Raw genomic sequence first — 19,647 nt, 5'->3', positions numbered from 1 at the left:
GACCTCTAAGGTAGTAAATAGATGAATATGTTGAGGCATTTTGCTTTTCAACAAACCTAATTAAAACAAATTTTCACCTGAAAGAATGTGCAGCCCCGAGCAGTCATAAAACATTTGATTGTTCTTTTAAAAAGCTTAAAGGAAATTAGCTTCTTAGAATATTGTGTGTATCTTGTTTCTAATAATTGATGCTACTGTAATATTTTGGGGAATTATTCCTCCAGGAAGGCCTTTTATCAAACACTCATACTTGCTCACACAGTAAATGACTCTATTCATCAAGTCATTACTAATTCAAACAAGCTTCAAAATTACCATGCAGCTTCAGTTAGCATGGACAGAGGATGACATCCCCGCCAGATAGCACAGCGACACTCATCAGGTGGAATGTGTACTATCTGATGTGTGTATAAATGTGCTGGGCTGATAAATGAGGTATGCATTTACTGTTGTGTATGTGAGGAGACGCACAAATACCACACACCTACACAAACACACTGACTGCTGCCTTGCTATCAGCTTGCTATCCACCTGTAGTTCCCATCAGTTCTTTGTAGATCAGTTTTGGGGTTGATCTCTTGCTTATTCAGTGATACTACTTGGCTTGGCACATTCTAATCCCTAAAGTGCAGAGAGAGAAGAACTAAGAGAGGAAGTAAGAAGATTTATCTAACCCGGAACATGCAAACTAATGCGTTTCACAGACTCATATCAGGACACAGTGTGCCCTCTTGCAGTCCTAATGACTGCAGCTAGTGCATTCATTGAGTTTCATTACAATGGGAGATTTAGAAATATGCATAGCAGTAAGGCTGGGGGAGCAAACCTGAACTTGAGCATACTAAAGAGCCCATTAATCCTTTTTAATTCTATTAAGAATTGGACTACAGCTGGATAAGAGGCCAGCAGAGTTCCAGAGACTGCGTCTGTAATGCCTTGGAGACCCACAGCGAAAGCTTAAAATTCATTTGAATTTGAATCAATTCACAGCCATAAGCAGCTTTTACTTGGGAGTAAACACATATAGATTTAATTTTGTGAGGACTGTGCATCTCCATCAAAAGGGATATTTCCTCAGTTCCAACATGGGCAAAGTAAATGGAATTTGGCTGTGCTGCACATACCTTGATGATGTTATCAATGTCAGACAAAAAACATGCATGATACAAGTGTCCTTTACTCAGACATGGAGATATGCAGGTGAGCTACGTGCCTTCCGCAGCACACTCATCCATGTGTTGATTTGGATCAGCACTCCCTAGCATCTGTCGTGCTATTTTTGCACCTGTCCAATTTCGCAAAAATCACACTTATCGAGGAATTCCCCAAAGTTAAGTATGAGGAAGAGGGAAAAAGTGGGTTTAGTTTTCCTTCACAGTCAAGCGTGCGGACAATAATGGCTTTCACCTGTCAAGATAAGAATTCAAATACTCCCTATTCTAAATGACCACAGTGCCGGGCTACTGTTCCTACTGTGTGTACAGTCACAGCAGTGTGTAAATAGTGAGGCCCTTCTGGCTGGACATCAGTGATCTGAACATACAGAATGTGCCTCTGCTTGTTGACCCCCATTCATTTCCATTAGGGCCAAAGGGTTAGCGAGGAGGACGCCAGTCACAGTGTAAGTGAGATGTCATGTTTGACAGGTTGTAAGTTCAGCTCAGTGGCGCAGCCAACCTCTTGTTCAGCTCAGTCACACACACCTAAACATAAGGCAATAATAAGGAGTGAGGCAGACACAGATAGACAAGAACCTGTCACACAAGCACAGGCATATACGTTGTTCAGGAATGAAATGTGTCTCCTTAGTTACAGTATTATGAAACAAAACAGGCCTGAAAATCACGATCACATTCTTTCCCATCCTAACACCCCACACCCATCACCCTCACTCTCCCATATCTGTCGCCCCAGTTCTGCCAACTGCTCCAATTTTCCTGCTCGTCTGTGTGCCTTACCTCAGTGTTATGCACAAACCCATTACTGTAGCTCTCCCTCTTTCTCGCTTTTTCTCTCTCATTAACCCCCTCTGTCTGATCTGGGCTGCTTTTTATTCTCCTCCCTCAGCCTGAAAGTGGATCAGAGGGAGAAAAAAAAAAGTACTAAAAGAAAACGCCTCAGACGCCTCAAACTGTATCTGGCTAAGCATCACCATGGTAGCATGACCTTCTGAAACAGCACATCATGCTCCACTGCACTCAAAAAGAAGAGTAGGGAAGGGGCAAAGCGAGGAAGGGTGTGAAGGGAAGAGAGAGAGAGAGTGGTAAAGAAAGAAACTAGGCGAGCACTGGAGTGGATGCTTCCAGACACAAGGAGGTTAAATCACTTATCATTTCAGTGTTTATGTTCTGTTTCAGCTCAGATTTTCTTAACTCCTCACAGAGTCTGGTATCCTGTTTCTAAAAAAAATTAATGGCTGTATGCTGACGGACTTACACATAACTAAATGCCTTATTTAAACCAACTCTGCTTGTGAGAAGCCAGAGACAACCGAGATGACATATTAAGACACTGTGTTTGTCTGGTAGGCATGAGAGAGACTGTGGAGCATTACTTTTCTTTTTACGTTCGCTGACACTAAAATTAACAGAAGACAGAAGAAGTTGAAAACATTCAACATTCATTTTATTGGTTTGGTTTTTTGAGTACAGTGGTTATTTCTGCCTTTCTGGCATTCACAGACAAAACAAAAAAATAACAATTACTGGGTACACAAAAAATATAGCTTTCTGATAATATCTGTGGCTCAGTCTAGTAGTTACAACAGATACAATAGTGACTCTCCGTACCTGATCGACAAAAACGTAAATACAAACACTTAATAAACATGAAAAAACTGTCCAAAACTGGAACTAATACTTTTGAAATTCTGTGTGGTTTATAAAATGACATAGCTATTTACATTCAATTTGAATAATTATCATTTCAAGAAAAAAAACACATAATGTATGAGTCTGACATTAACAAAAATAAACACTGATTATTCAAACTTGTGATAAAATATATAATATTGATTATAATTAAAAGGTTCCATTATGTTCGTTCAAGTGCTATTAATAAAGATGCACAGGAGGGCCGCTGGGGTCACAGCCACTTTGGCTCTCCTGTCAGAGTGGCATAAATCAAGGTGCAGCTCAGAGCGTCGGGGGGCAAAAGTCAAAGGTTATAGAATTCAGTCAAAGCTCCACCTCTGAGACACAGTCAAAGTGGTTAGTAAAGAAAAGTGGTAGTTATTGGGAAGGGAAGTTACTTGGTCAGATTCCTAAACATCACTACTTGGTTACACAGAAAAGTAAGTTATAATAACATTGGATTACAGCACAAATACTGTTTTTTTCTTTGCTTAAGTATAGGTTATTGTTTAGTCATAGTGACGTAGGGCAGTGGCACATTAGGCCACTGAAGGTGAAGATGGTTAGAAGTTGAAGCCAGTGCTTGTTCCTTCTCACTGCCAGTTTTGTCACTTGGTACAGAGCTGTCTTTAGATCTGAGGTCTGATGGTCTCAGTTCACAGCTGCTGGGTGATGTTTTCCAACTCGAGCAGAGGATCGAAAACAAAGAGGATGGCTGCAGTTTTGTCCTCTCTCTCACCCGAAGACCAAAGAGTGACCAGTTCTGCTTTGAAAGCTAACTAAATGCACTGACCAAATGCCTCATTCACAGAAGAAACAAGTTCAAAACTAGAAACTATCAACATTAGCAGCTTCTAAAAATCCTCTTGAAAAATAGACTTTTTAATTTTCTTTTCATATATAAAAAATATCTGTAATATTACTATGCAGTTCTTTCACTGGACGGGTTTGACTTACAGTCAAATGTGCTTCTTGTGTTTCACGTGTGAGTGTGTGAACATGTTAGATTACTGTGTGAATGTATGTGTATCAGTATGCCCAAAGATGGAGAGCATGTGTTAGATTGTACTTTAATAGTATCATTCTCTTAGAACAATTCCCTTTTCTTAAAAACTAACATTTCTCTCTTCTTTCTGCTCTTTACCTGTGCTATCTAATACTCTCCCGGTCCATCTTCTCTTATCTTCTGATCCCTGGAATGATTGCATGTGCCTGCTAACAGACAGTTTGCTGGCCGGACAGTTGACTCTCCAGGGACATGCTAGTGGGAGACAGGTCTGGACGGGCGCAGGGCTTAAACATGGAGGAAATGTAGAAGGCCTGCAGGCACAGACACAAAACATGTCAGAAAATATAAACAGACCACACACAAGTCAATCATTTACTGTTTAGCCTTTTGTTTAAGCTAAGAAACAAATCCTGTGAAGACAGAGATAGCTATTATTTAAGAGGATTTAGACAAAAGTGATTTTCGACATACCACCCAGTATGCAGTGAGCCCTCCTTGGATGAAACCTGTGAGGACGTCAGTGGGGTGGTGACGGTAGTCAGAGATGCGGCTCAGCCCGGTGTAGATCGCGATCATCACTAAGAGGAACTGTATAAGCGGCCGCAACAGCCGAGCTCCTCGCCATGACAACCGTGCCTGCAGGTAGAACTGCAAGAAACAAGATATATATTGTTATTTTATTGTTACTGACTTTGTAATTACAACAGATAAGTGAATATATGTATGTGGTGCTAGTGTGTTAATGTATGCCACAGAAACATAATCTGATAATTAAGTCTGTTAGTCCTTTAAGTGAAACATGGACATCCACTCAGTGTGCTCCCCCAGGTGGGAAAGAGAAGCTTGGCGTGAGTCCATTAACACTATCTCAACCCCATTTCCTCCTTTTGTTCATCCTCATCTCCTGCACGAGGGCTGCAGTACAGAATGGATGTTTGTGTCTGTAAACATGTGGTCACAGGGCGAGCATGATGCAGAGGAAGGGCTCGCTTTTTGAGGTGGCTGGAGGTCTGTCTGGACCCGTGGGAGCATGTGGCCTACATTCCTGATGCAGATCCTCATCAGGTCCTTCTATCCCTCTCCTGTTCAACTGAGAGCAGGTGTCACTGTTCAAGTATTAAACACCTAGCAGCTGGCCACGGGCTGGGTGGCATGTAGCTGCAGGTTTGACACAATTGCTTCAGGTTGTCTACAGTCTGCTGAAACATTAGCAAGTAGAAGACTTGCATGCGAGGCTGTGTGTTTGTGCCTGTGGTGTGTGTAGAGAAACAATGGAGTGAAACCTGGAGAGGAGAGAAAACAGGGGTAACATACAGTCTATGGTAACAAACACTGAGACTGTTTGTCTCAAACCACTTCCTCCCTTCACTAATTTACCCTTTTATTCCACAAATTCAGTCTCCCCCTGTTCATCCATGTCTGTCTCTTCCTCATCAGAGAGCAGCTGCTTTTCATTTGGACATCTATAGTGCACAAAAAGGAGAGACAGGGATTTTCTTTTCTCCTCTCTCTGAATTTTGCACAGCAACAGTCTTACTGCATTTCATTCACTTAAGCTGTACACAATAGAATATTTAACCTTAAACTGTAATTTAGGGTTTAATGAGGGGTGCTACATGAGGAATGTGGACATTTTATGGTTAATAATGTGCTTTTGTCTCCCTCTAACTGTCATTTCTCTCCCACAATTCACCCACTACTGGGCAGTGCAATGTGGGAGAAAGAGAGAGATGGGGGGGTTGAGAGGGTTTCTCTTGCTGAAAGAAGCCTGTCGATCTCTCAGCAGGCATATTCAGCCCTCCACCCCCTCCTCTAAATGAGACCCACAACAAGGCCTCCTCTGTCTGTGTAGTCTCTTCATCTATTCATGTTCCCTGTGGAAAACATTCTGCCTCATTTTCTTACGCCCCCCTCTCCCCTCCTCCCTGTCGCTCTGTCTCACCAGCTCTTTCAGTTTGTAGCAGGATGCCTTTGGAGAATTGCTGCTCTCAAAGATCTCCTCCTTCACGATCAGAAAGTGTGAATATATTTAACAGCCCATGTCTTGGTGTGTGTATTTGCACATGTTTAATTAGCTTATCTAGTTAAGTTGCACACAGTGTTCTTGGCCTCTGGGAATTGGTGTTGTCTCCCATAACTGAAAAAAAGTGAGAGTTGTAATATTCCTGCAACACTGTAAACACGGTTCCAAATACTGTAATTACACGACAGAAGCTCAGGTGAATGTGAAGGTCACATTCCAGGTGTGTGTGTGTGTGTATTTAAAAGTAGATGTGACTTACTGCCAGATAGAGCATGGTGTACATTGCGAAGGAAGCATGGCCGGAAAAAAAAGACTTCCTGAAAGGGAAAAAATCAATAAAAGATGCCAAAGGTTACACATTAACCGCGTGACTCAAGCTTTTGTACAGTTATACCCCTTAGTAAACAAATTATTTCTGTGCACACACCACACACCTTGCTTCCTCCACCAACTTCTGACTAGGCTGCCTGCAGGTGACATGGGACACGTAGCTGCCCAGAGTGCAGTTGATGGACGCATAGGTGATGTTACAGACAGACAGGAAATTGGGGCGCAGGCGTCCCACACTAAGCTTGGCCATATTAGTGAGAGACTGACCCACACAGCAGCCAAACAGGAAGCTTCCCAGTTCCTTGTAGAGGCACGACACATAGCAGTTTCGCACAAAAGCCCGTGAGTGGACACCTCGGAAACGCACCCGATAGCATTCACCCAGTGCGATCTGAGAAGGAAATAAGACGAGAGAAACTGGTTGGCATAAGTCATACAGTACAGCTGCACAAATACTGGAATATATATAATTTGTTTTACTAAAAACAAACACATTATCCATTCTACCATATAAAAGTGATGAAAACTTTAACTCACTGTGCCAAGACTAGCTATCACTGTCTTACCGTTAGGCCAGTGATGGCTATACCACCAGCAATGAGCAGGCCATCAGGAATGGCCTCACTCTCCACGAAGGGATAGGTGATGCTGGAGTCTCCACAGAAGAAGCCTCGCCGGTACGGAGTCACCGCCTTCAACTCACACGCAAAGAATGGGATGGAGGCTGATGAGATGTGGGAGAGAAAGGGAGGGGAGGCACACAAAAAACAAAAGATGGCTTGATGAATGTCTGTGAGCATGTGGTCTGCGCAACAAGGAGTGAGGGAGAGAGACAGAGAGTTTACAGATATATAGCAACATAAAGGTGGGCTTCTCCTGTCTTACAGGAGCATGAGGGAAGCAACCTCAGAGAGTGTCTGTCATCTGCTGACATGATTTCCAGATTCCAGGGGGATGAAGCATTACACACATAGCTGCTTCCACCAGAGGATCAGGGTGTAGGAGAGATGACAGTAACAGAAGAAGACAGACAGACAGGGAGATGGGCGTGACAGTGGAGAATTAAGATGAGGAAGGAGGAAGAAGATATTAGAGGGCATGTTACAAAGATTTCAGTGTGCCAAAAGAGGACAATAAACCCACTGTGGGAAGAGCAAGGTATTATTTCACAATGGCACTTTGTTCCAGTGAAAAGAACTGCATATACATGCTCACTATGTTTTCTGACTGGTCACTAATTAAAAGAACTCTGTATCAGGTGAAAGGCAGTCAAGGTCTGGCACATTTAAGCAAACAAACCTCACAGCCTGATGGTCAAAGTTCACTGGGTAAAAGTTGTGCAACATTTTAATGATGACAAAAAGGGAGACGCTGTTTTTGTTTCCCCAAAAACATGGGCTGAGCTGTACAGCTTCTACTCTGTGTTGCACTTCAAACTAATAGCCAATGTCCCTGTAAAAGGCTGCCCGGCCTGCTCCATTTCTCTGTCCCTTATCCCATGTCCCCTTGTCACCCCATGGAATGCAGCGAGAACATGGGACTAATCATTAACCTCTGTGCCTCTTCCTGTCATCCCAGGCCTGCTGGCTGGCTGGAACGCACCCAGGCCAAAACACTGCTCCTGCCAGGGAATCTCTCAGAGTACGTGACTAAATAGTGCACAGGATACACACAAAAAGGAACACAACACATATTCACACTCACACACACAAACAATGGCACACAAACATGCATTAAGCTCGATAAACCAACAATTATTGATTGACACAGAGAAGGACATGAATACCTGACCTACTAAAGAGAACTACGTGCACTTTCAGATTTGTCCAAATTGACTTCAGTTTTAGCCAAATCACAACCATTCAGTCTATTCATATCGCTCATCCAGCCTCACTGAACTGATAAAGGACAACAAGGGAAATAATCTATAGGTTTGAGACTATCAGCACAGAAAATACTTGAAGCGGCAACTCTAAACTGCTGTGTGACTATTACTGAGACATAAGCAGTTTGGAATAGCTAAGAATATTATACTGTTGTCAAAAGTGTGTGTTAGTGACCTGTGTAGTCAAAATCATGCTGCCCTAACAGAAAGACAAAACACAGACAAAAGCGGACCCACTTCCATATATTTTAACACAAGCCTTAGTAAGAAAGTGAGGGCGGGAAACATGTTGCAGGCAGATAGCCGAGGCTGTGACGCCAACAAAGAGAGAGTGAGAAAACACCTCTCATCTGACCCCGATCTCTCAATCAGCTCATTCAGTTGCCACGTCTACAGGTATCTCCTCGCTTACATACGGTCACACACTAATGTATCTCATGTTACACACATGTCCACTTACAGGTCACATACAGGTGCTATTTGTTGAATTTTGTAGACACTGTTGCCACCAAAGTAAGTAGTGGTGATGTACTGGACTACATACAGCAAATAGTAATTTCATAGTTAGGTAAAGTACATTAAATATCTTTAGGATTTAACAGTAATACCCCTGAAACCTGCTTGCTTGAAGTAATTCTGATTAATTTATATTAGCTAAGATCACTGAAGTATTAGATAAATACTTTAGGAAAGTCCTTTATGCTTGTTGATTTAAAAATGAATAACCTGTATGATTGTTTTCTGGTTCACTACCACCACCTGCATAAAATACACACCCATCTCCTAATCTCCTAATCGTAATCCCCTTATCTGTGTGTATCATACCTTGGTGGAGACCTGCAGAGATCCGGTCTGGTTCATCTCTGGTTCAAACTGTGGGGATGTGGATTTTTTTCCTATTTGTATATAATGCATTGCACTCCATGTTTTAAGTGAAAAAACATCCAACGCACAGTCAAGAGTCGCAGCTTGTTGGCTTGACAAGATTCCTGGTGTGTGTGTGTATGTGTGTGCATGGAAGTGTTTATACTAGTGTTTATATCAGAAGGGGGAACAGAATGATTGTGCTGCAGATTAGTATGCGTGTGTGAGTATGATGAAGCGAAATAACACAATAATATGTATTGCAATCAATGTTCAAAAAATATTCAATGTAATATTTAATAAGGACATAGGCTACTGACCATAGACTGGGGGATGAAAGTTTAAATTTACTGACCATACTGTATAATCACTGGCAGCAACTTTTTTCAGTGTATTGTCAATAATGCCCAAAAGTGGACAAAGCAACTTATAATGAAGGGCTTTGTAAGCCATTTGCAAGTTTTTTGATCATATTTTGGGTTGTTATTTATGTGCTAGAGTATTATTCTTACTTATTCATCCATAAATAAACTCCTTTAGATGCAATCAGGTACATTTTGTGGCAAATAGACCTTTTTGTTTTCCATACCATCCATTAACAGGCTTTCTTTTTGTCCTCATCAGATTCCACAGTATGGCCAGTTCTCTCCCAATAATCAATATTTTGCTGCATTAAGAGAGGTAATGGACAGACAACAACAAACACTCTGCAGATACAGTAGGAATATGGACTTTTTAAGGGATCATTTTCAATACATATGGAGGTCTAATGGGAACCGTGAAGTGCGGAGCCAGTAGCATATTTTATGACCTCAGGCCTGCCAATGCTAAAGTCCATGGACATACTCTGCCCTAATAGCCAAAAACCAAAGATCACTCTGTTGTAAAGCTGCTTGCAATAACAAAATCTTTGCATTAACAAATCCATTAAATTTACCTCAACCTGAGTTGTGTCACAAATTCTCACTACTGTACAATAAATAAAAAACATAGTGATAGTGCTAGAAACCAAAAGTTATTCAGTATCTGCACAGTCCTACACAAATTACAAGCCTCTGTATCACAGTCACCCTCTATGCTTTGCAACTGCATTAAAACAGTTTTCACAACAAGACACAAAAACACTCCAGAGACCCTCACATCATCTGTCAGGCAGCTGTAAGCAAACCTCAGCACCTGGCCAAGACATGCTCAAAAGAGAACCAGGCCTGGAAAGCCTGCGAGGGGACCCAAAAGGAGGCGGAGGAGTGGGTCGGCTCACATAGCTAGGCCAAAATGTGCTGCTCGCTGGGCCTGACACTCAAAGCAGGAATGCTTTCAAATAGTGAAAAGGGATGGGGGGGGGGTAGATGAGGAATGAGAGCAGAGGGGATTTGTGCCTCACTCTGACAAACTCTTCTGGTTCTAATTTACACATCTATGACCACAGCCCAGAATGAGCTCACTGTGAGAGGAGAACAACAACCAACAGCAAGAAATTAAAAAAAAACAAGAAAGTGATTAAAGGCAGAGTGCAAAAACAGAGGGCAGATGGTAGTTATTCATCAACATGCTTTACAGTCATATTGCTAAATATGTGCTGATCAATACAGTGTCAAACCAAAACCTAGGCTAAAATTCATGGCCAGGAGGCTAGAATTGACAACTGGGGGTGAGGGCAGTAATGCTGGGGTGAGAGAAAACTGGAGAGATGGAGCCAAGAGAGATGCGGCAAGGGTTTCTCTACAGAGAACAGCAGAAGGAGGCGATTAGTGGCGGTTCTGGAATGTGAGGGTCAGAGATCTGGGCTCTACTGGGACCCGCTCTGTAAACACGACCCCACCTCAAACAGCAGAATACCCCCAACACACATACAGACTCAACACACTCACATACACATAAAAACCACACTGGGATGCAAACCAAGCACAGCCACATAGACTAACAGACAACCAAACAAACCGCCAAAAAAACCACTAGCACCTGGACGAAAAACTAACCAACCAAATGAAGCACGCTAGAGCCAAAGAATCCTAAAGACATGCATTGAGTCAAACAGCCTATTTACGATCACAGACCTAAATGAGCTCTTGTGGATGCTGCTGCTGTCAGACAAACAGCCTGTGCATCCTCATAGATTAGCATGACAATCAGCCTAAAGCAATAATGATTGTACAGGCCTCGTTCTACATTTGCCCTTTGACAGAAGTGGAGGACAAACTATTAGTGATCTGTCAACACAGGTCCATCTGGCCTACAGTTTAGGACTGGGCTCCGCCTGGGATCTAGCTCAGTACCCCTCAGGGGTGGCCCACCCTCAATGGGCCTCTGACCAGATTGCATGTGCCAGCGTTTCCTAACTAGTTTGTTTACCTTCAAGTAAACCTTGCAAAATAAATTACAAACTTAAGTGAAGTGTCAATTGTCATAATTTGAATCTTTGGAGGCATGATAATCCTTGGTAACGACATTACAAGAAGCAGTGTAGCTGCCTGCCTAAAGCTGATGATATACGGGGCAACTTTTTGAGCAATATTGCTTTTTGAGCAATATCTTGCTAGTGGCAAGTCCGACTATGTTTTGAACGGATAGCGGTGGTGCGAGGCAGGTGGCAGAGTGGTGGGGGAAGGGGATTACGGTAGTAATCTTTACTCATTACCATTGACGGCAACGTTGCCCTCCACCATTGCTCTAAAAGTTACTCTGTGTATCATCAGCTTAACATGTTCATAAACAGCAATCAGCAGTTGGGCTGGGTGGGCTTGTACAATTATTTGTGCAATAATAATGACTAACTTCACAAAGCTGCCAAGCTAGCCTTGATGTGTTCTTTCATCTAATCACCATTCAGTTTGAGTCATGTACTTTAAGGTAAAGCCAAGTCTTTCATGTTTTCCCTGATATAAAAAGGTCTTTGTTTGAAGAGGCAGTCTGGGAAGAGACTGTATGCACCATCACACAGGCTCAAGCACACAAAAGAATACAGAGACGCACACAGACTGTTGTATTGTAGGGCAGGTAACACTTAAACAGGAGGTGAAGTCATTTCTAGCAAGGCAGTGATTATGATTGACAACCATAAACTACCACAATCCCAATTAATGTACTGCACGTGTGTGTCAGTGACTTTCTGTTCATCCTTGGTGGCCCAGTCCAGGTTTTGAAGTGGTGGGATAAGGGTGAGTGGTGCCTCACTGCACGGACACACCTAGTTCTTTTTCCATAACTAGCTGGATTGTTCGGGCGGACTCATCTGTTTTGTCTGCCCTGATGGTAACACAAAGAGACTAATCGGTGAAGAACAAAGAGGGACTGAGGAGCCACAACAGTCCTGGATCTTTGTTAACCATCTGCTATCATCTGCATATACTGCTGCTGGACTCCATTGTACCTCTGTAAGTAGACACTCACTGCTTCATCTATCATCACATTACCCCTCTCCCCTCCCCAACATATCCACCTCATATACAGTGGCAAAAGCAGGCCATCCGAAAAGGCCAAAAGAGCAGCAAGACTTTGTAACCAAAAATGCTAAAATTTATTGAAACTTGGTGCAAAATCAACAAGCTCACACAGAGCAAAAGAAAGAGTGGACAAAGACTAACTACAATTTTTATTGTGAGCACGGTAGTTTCCTTTATGTTGCTTTACCTTCCACCAGCAATCCAGGAGAGCTCTTACCACACTGTTAGTGTTACTACTGGCCAGTGGAGACATGCTTCCCACAGCTGCTTCTGTTCTCTCCACACTTCACTGACCTGCTTCCTGGAGCCCGGATCTGGAGTTCAGGGCATGAGTGGGGAGGTCTTAAGTGGGCCGTCTGTCTGCCTGTCTGATTCAGCAGAAACATAAAGGACCCGCCACTTTGGTATGTTCCTTGGAAACTATAATTCGTCTCCCTGGTGGGGTTTTTTGTGGTGTGAAGGTAAGGTAAGGGTGTGCGCAGTGAGGTGAGGGCTGGCAGTCTGCAATGTGAGAATGAGACAAGGTTGTGGTTGAGACTACAGGGGAAGTATCTGGCATGAAGCAGCCTGGCTGTGGCAGTGCTTTATGTAAGGAAAGAGTTGAGGGCTGCAGGGTTGTTTTGTCAGTGTGTTTTGGTTTGCACGGGAACATGCAGTTGGAAGAACTTCAGGGTGGACCTTGAGGATGAATGGAGGCGAGGCTCCAGTAGGTGAAATGTGACACACTGATAAAACGGTCCCGATGATGGGTAACCATGCAGTGGCTCCAAGGGGGTCTAAGTCTCCTTATGGGGGGACAGACAGAAGAGGATGAGTCATTAGTTCTGACAGACGTAAAGGAGGGGCTACAGGCTGCATTCAGATTCAGGTAGATACGTTGATGGTAAGCCTCTCCAAACCCATTGTAGCTAATGAGCACTGAGGATTAGAGTACTGCACACATCTTTATTCAGTCATTACGACTAATACCTATGGACCGCCCTGGGCACTTATGGAACTGTCTTTGAGGAAAGTATTACAGTTCCCTCATTAAAAGTACATTTGAAGCACTCTCAGTACTACTTCCTCACAAGGACATAAACAGACAGTTGTGGATAAGATCCCTCAGGCGCCTCTGGGTTTGACCTCTGACCCCTACTGTAGATCATCAACCCCTTCTCTCTTTCCACGCCTCACTCTACCCTCCCACCCCAAGGCTGTTCACTCATTCAGGCTCTCACTTGCTCCTCATCCTTCAGGCAACTGAGACATTTCGAATGCCTGAGCTGGCTCTGGTGTGCTAATGGGGGGAAAGAGACGTATTGACAGAAAAGTACAAGTGCCCATAAAGTCTGTCTGAGGAAGGGTGCAGCTAATGGATTCCTGAACCTCTGCAGTGCTGTCAAATGGAAAGGAGATGCATTAATACACTAACGAGGGAGAGTAAGCAGAGAAATCACTTCTTCCACTAGCTAATGATTTGACCGAGCCATTTTTAATGGCTCTCCATCTGTCAGCTGCAGAGTGATGCCAGTGTGTTCCATAACTTCAGAGTGTGTGTGATCAGGGGCCTAAAACATGCAGCAAAACACGACCGGCAAATTTGTCAACAAACAGCACGCACATGGCAGCTGTAGTAGGGTATCCACATTAGCAGCCACTATGACGCATAGACAAATACACCCACACCCACACTTTTACTCATAAACACGCACACACACATAAATACACACACATAAGACACAATTTAATATTCCTGGCCCTACACACACACCGACATGCTGTGACGTGTTGGCCTCTTGTCTCACTCACTTGGCAGCTTTCTCTGCCAGAAGAACAGCACCAGCAATCCTAAAACATAAACCCGCCACCCGCCCAAAACACACATGCAGACATAAAACACACACACCTCACTACATTGCTAGAACACCTTCAATCCTAGTATAGAGCTTGCCTTAAGAAAACTGAGGAGGAAAAAGAGAAGGGGGCAAAAGCAAGCTGAAAAGAGGGAGCCCTTTTAGAATTCAGATCACTTAGGCAGATACCAGTCCTCTCGTCCTGGCATGCCGCTTCACGTCTGGAACAAAAACGCACACACAAGTGATCTCTTTCTAAAGTCCAATCCAAAAAACAAGTTCTGTTTTCACTATTGAAATAAACTTTCTTTTTTAAAATAGACAAATGCCACGTATCTACAATGTGAATCATTTTGTACTGTTTTAACCCAGCCTAACATTTGTGCATATCAAGTATGAAACTGCTTCACAATTAACCTCTACAAGAAGGTCAAGCCTAGTGGTAATCATAATGTTCCTCTAAGCTGTATAAGCGAATAGTATAGTATTGGTAAAGTATGAATAGTATATTAGAGTATAAGTAGTAATAGTATAGTATAAGCTATAAGTTAATAGTATAACATAAGCGAATAGTGTCACAACCTATCATTTTCCAATTACCCTTAAGAGAGTCAATAACTAGCTTTATTAGGGAAATAGCAGTGCAGGCAGGGAGGCCTGTCTCTGCATGCTTGGCAAATATGACAGACACCCGACAACTCCTGACCACTGGGTGGCTGGACGCTACATCTTAAATGCACACACTTAGACACACAAAGACTCAATTAATGTCCTCAATACTGCAGCATTCCACAGGCAAATTAAAATTTACTCATAATGCTGCACCACACAGTTTTAAATGTGAAGGAAATACTAAAACACGTGGAGAGTCTTTGAAAACCCCAGATCCATGTGGAATCCCTCTTCAGCTGATAACATAATGAGGAAAGGATGCTTCAGGGTAAAATTCCAGTTAAAGCATTGAATAAGCCCCTTTACAGGATGAATAAAGCGGGCTGGTCAACTGTCTGAGGAAATCTGATGATGGCATTTTTAAGGGAAAATTGGGTTAGTCAGATATAAGAGGGTTTAGCTAAATGAAGGGCCCAATTCATTCCCATTAAGTGATGGTATTCACTGCAGATAGCACACACATGAGTCAAGGTCAGGCCTCACTGACTTGATGGTTAACAGGGCAAAGACAGGCATGATGCGGTCAGACACCCGGGAATCTGTAAGTAATCTAATTGCTAATAGACTCTACCACTAGCAGCAATGGGTATAACAATACATTATATTGTGCTATATCATTAATATTGTGCTCTCCCTTCAGTACACATAGTGTATTAAGCAATTCAGGTTTTGCTTGCTGAAACTGTAAAGCACTGTTTTTGTTTTTCTCCTTTTCCCTGTAAAGAAATTACACTAGTTGGTAAAATCAAAATTGTATATCTCAAACTAACTTTAAAACCATATAATATTGAAAATCATAAAATGAAACTGGAAATGTATAAACCTATTATATCAAATCAGGACTTATTCGATTGTTACATCCACAGCAAGAAGGTGAACTTTTACTTTACAAAAGTATATTTCTGTCACAATAATAACTGACTCTCTAAATCCTCTCAGCTGTGTCCAGCTTGAGGCTCAGTGACTCAGTCTCAGTGTTGTAATCTAGTCAGAGGAGGAATAAGATGGGTCAGTGCAAACAATTTTGTGAGAAAGCAAGTGGCGTGCTCAGTGTGTGTCTCAGGAGAACTGAGAGAGACAACATCCTCTGCTGTGCTGACTGATACTGGGTTGCTAACTACTTCCTACACCCCAGCCCCAAAACAAAACTGCTGAGAAGTGTGCAGAGATGGCAGTTAATAGCATACCTAGTAGGGGTGATGAATAACCCAACAGTAAAACTAACAGCTTCATACTGTCTGCTGCGCTACTTTCTATGCTTTAACTGCCAATGAGGGTGAGACCTGTCGGTCTGCCTTGACGGGTTCCTCCTCTCTCGTGTTTGTTTCTTGGTCCGAATAACCACTCACTCAACACAACAATGATGCTCCCTCCCCTATAGAGTTGTGTCAGATGACGACATAGAACTTATTAAACTATATTTTGTCTCAATTTAACCAAATATCACAGTGCAGTACAGCAGGCTTTGAGAGGACTTCAGATAACTTCCCACCTGATATGGACAGAGGTGGAAAGTAATTAAGTACTTTTACTCAAGTTCTGTGTCCAGTCCAGTAGAATTCTGGGGTACTGGCTTTTCACTGGAGTATTCCCATTTTGTCAGACATTTGTGCAACAACAAGAAAGAGAAATATTATTCCTTTTCCTCTCCTACATTTCACTACATTCTTGGCAGATTAATGTTACACATGAAAACAGAATCATTTCTAATAAATCAGCTCTATTAAGCTGACATGGACAAACAGTACATATTTAAAATACTTCCACTTTGATGAACATGTTGCTGCTAATAATTCTTAATTTTCAGTTAACTGTCTGTTTTTGATGTAATGTTTTATCATTTGGGATTTTGGTCGTGCTACATTTATTTGATTTGGAGACTTTCTGCCAATGAAAAATTCAGTCTCACTATATAATGGTAATTTATGGACTACAAGGGCACAATAAGAGGATCTGTAATTGTGTTCACTGTAAATGAAGTCTCAGCTTATATAACTGTGTTAATCCTACCCAACATAATGTGATAATGTAATGCTGCTTTGAATCAAAACACATTGATCATCTGGTTAAAATCATAGAGGTCTCTGATATTATGTTTGCCCAAATAATGGTTAGTGCTGATTAATTTGGCTTTTTTCTCCATTTATATACTGTTTTCTTTTTATCAAGTAAAAATACAAAACATTTGTGCTGCAGGATACACAAAACAGGCAAAAAGTCATCATATTGTGATAGTAACCCCTAACCCTAAGCCATTAGTCATTTCCATGCAGGCCTACATATGGCAGCCTGAGAAACTTTGACCACTTCTTTATTATGGTTATGTCAGTGGTCCCTGAGTTTTTGTCCACATGTTGTTACTGAGGTTTCTGGTTATTGTTAATGAATTAATAAGATTGTCCAGCCTTCCAGCTAAGCACTGTTAATTAAGCTACTTGTGGCTGACATTCAGTAATCCTGCAGTGAGAGAGGCTAAAGCGCTCAGTGAACAAAGGTAATTTTTTCGGCACGAGAACACAAGCACGGGGCATGTTTTTATCCCAATTCCCACGTTCTTCTCCCGGGAACTTTGGGGGTTTCCATGGAAACTGATGTATTCCCGGGACAACTCTGCTCTTGCCAGCTGAGCCCCCATCTCCCTTCCTACTGGCCCCACGTGCCCCAAGCTGAAAGTTTTCTGCCAGTTTCGATATGACTTGTGGAAAAATGCTTTGCAGCCTAGTTAACTTCTACAAATCCCCCTACAATGTGTTTTTTACCCCGAAAACCAACTTCATTTAACCTTTTTATAAAAACCCCTAAAAATGTAATAGATATACAATGCTGGTGCTGACATATGTGCACCCAAATGACACGCTGACAGAGGTACGTGACTGCTTTCGAATTATTATAGTGAATTACTATAAACTGAAAGCTTTAACGGTGCTAAAGTGGTCTTCAGAGCATTTAGTCATCCCCCAGTAGGCTAACACACACACAAACACACACACAAACACATACACAAAGTTGCCTAAGGTCAAAACAATTAGCCTAATTTAAAATAAGTAAACAGGCCTATTCTTACCGACACAAAGACATATTACATCCAAGCCGACAAGCATCCTCCTCTTGGTGCAGAACGAACTTTCTTCCTCAGGTTGGGTGAGGAAATGCTTCCCAGCGCCGTTCTCCTTCCCCTCCCCGGCTCCTCCGCTGTCACCTAACCGCAGCTGGAGCTCCGTGTCCCGGGGAAGCGTGTTGCTGTTAATACCGGTGGAATTTAACTTTTGCATGTCTTCTAACTAAATATGTTAATGACGACTTTAAAAAACGAACTGTTGCAGTGAGTCTGTTTCGTCGTAGCTAGCTGGTGAATGATGGAAACCCCTAAAACTGTTCAGTCCGTCCGTCTTCGGTGTAACAAATCCATGTCAACCGAAGTTTGACAGCAGCAGCAGCAGACCCTGGTCAACACAACCGACCACTGGTTGAGGTGACGTTACACGTTTGTCATCAAAAAGCAAAATTGCAGAGAAAAAGAAAGATGAATGCCAATTGGAAATAGGAAAGGTACACAAACGTTCGAGTAGGCTAAGTTTCTCCTCAGTTAAACCTCCCTACAAACTTCTAAATGGGAGCGTGCTGTATCCTACTCTGCTCTCAAGGCGTCCCGAGCACAACTGCAGCCTACACACATTTAAACGTGAATGAAAACACAACTTTTGCTTCAAACCTTCAAAATAAAGTGCCTTCTTGATGGATTTTAGTCTTGCCGTTTTTGGAGTAACAGTGAAACACTCATTTTGGTTGAAAAATCGTATAATTTCCGGTGTTATTCGGTTTGACTTGACAACACTCTGAAAACCTCCGCGGTAAAAAAACAAAACAACATAATCAATGTGTAACGACGAGGCTGGAGCTCACAATATGTTCGATCCACCTGACCTGACAGCTGTGTTATGACTGGTCCTCTTCACTGAGATGTCGCGTGTCCCATTACATTGTCCCAGCCATGTGAGGACACGTCCCAAATAATGTAGATGTTAAGGAGAGTTTGTTTTCGTTTGCACAAACCCTAAAGAAAAGAAACACCAGCAACACTTTACTAATATCGATAGACTATTTGATATGTAACAATGTAGTCTACTCAGTGGTGATTTAATTATAGCTTAGATTTGATGGTTGGACAGAAAGGATAGTAAATTTTAATTAGTTCTATTATTTGTCTTAATTAAAATGACCTTTATTGCACCATACATACTTACACATGCAAGACTGCCTGCTAAATTAGATTTTTCCACAATATTGACTACTGCTGTTTGACTGTCTGCCAATGCACTAAACAGATAAAACACAATGTGAACACATGTCTTTCCCTCAGGAAGCTTATAATAAGCTTGTGAAATACATGTTGCCACACATTTAATGTCTTGAATCAGCCAATTAGCATCACATGCCATTGATTCCTCACTCCTGGTTGTTATTAGCAATACCTTGCTCATTGTGTGTAGTAGACTGGGTAAGAGTTTTCCTGCCACCTGGTGTATAGACACAGACACAGCTGCTTCATCTCATCTCAGAGTCTTCTTAGCATTTTCAAGACTCTGGCTCCTGTTTGTCGCACATGAACATGTGTAAAAGTTTAGAAGATAGGAAAAAGCCCAAGTTGGCATATTTATTTATGATAAAAGACTAAGAAAACCAGCAAGTAAATCTTTGGCATTTTTCCCTTTGTGGTGACCTAAACTAGAAGGG

At 42.2% G+C, this 19,647-nt stretch overlaps 1 protein-coding gene across 1 annotated transcript; it reads right to left on the bottom strand.

Moving 5' to 3' along the window:
* Positions 1-2,607: 2,607 nt before the first annotated feature.
* Positions 2,608-18,830, bottom strand: ppap2d (phosphatidic acid phosphatase type 2D). Its single transcript, XM_038709978.1, has 6 exons — positions 17,978-18,830; positions 6,781-6,938; positions 6,319-6,605; positions 6,144-6,201; positions 4,333-4,509; positions 2,608-4,172 (listed from the first exon to the last, which is right to left on the bottom strand). Exons 1-6 carry the CDS (start codon positions 18,183-18,185, stop codon positions 4,068-4,070), a joined length of 993 nt encoding a protein of 330 aa, XP_038565906.1. The 5' UTR covers positions 18,186-18,830; the 3' UTR covers positions 2,608-4,067.
* Positions 18,831-19,647: the final 817 nt, after the last annotated feature.

This window comes from Micropterus salmoides, unplaced genomic scaffold, assembly GCF_014851395.1.
Source record: "Micropterus salmoides isolate LMB-PRFRI ecotype aquatic unplaced genomic scaffold, ASM1485139v1 Ms_hic_scaffold_10, whole genome shotgun sequence".
NCBI classification, from domain to species: Eukaryota; Metazoa; Chordata; class Actinopteri; order Centrarchiformes; family Centrarchidae; genus Micropterus; species Micropterus salmoides.
This window is presented reverse-complemented; position numbering and strand designations above follow the sequence as displayed.

Coding starts and splice junctions, on each gene's coding strand:
- ppap2d (XM_038709978.1), bottom strand. CDS start 18,185: ATGCAAAAGTTAAATTCCACCGGTATTAACAGCAACACGCTTCCCCGG. Junction 6,939..17,977: donor TGTAATATGTCTTTGTGTCG/GTAAGAATAGGC, acceptor ACATCTCATCAG/CCTCCATCCCATTCTTTGCG. Junction 6,202..6,318: donor AAGTTGGTGGAGGAAGCAAG/GTGTGTGGTGTG, acceptor TTTCCCTTTCAG/GAAGTCTTTTTTTTCCGGCC.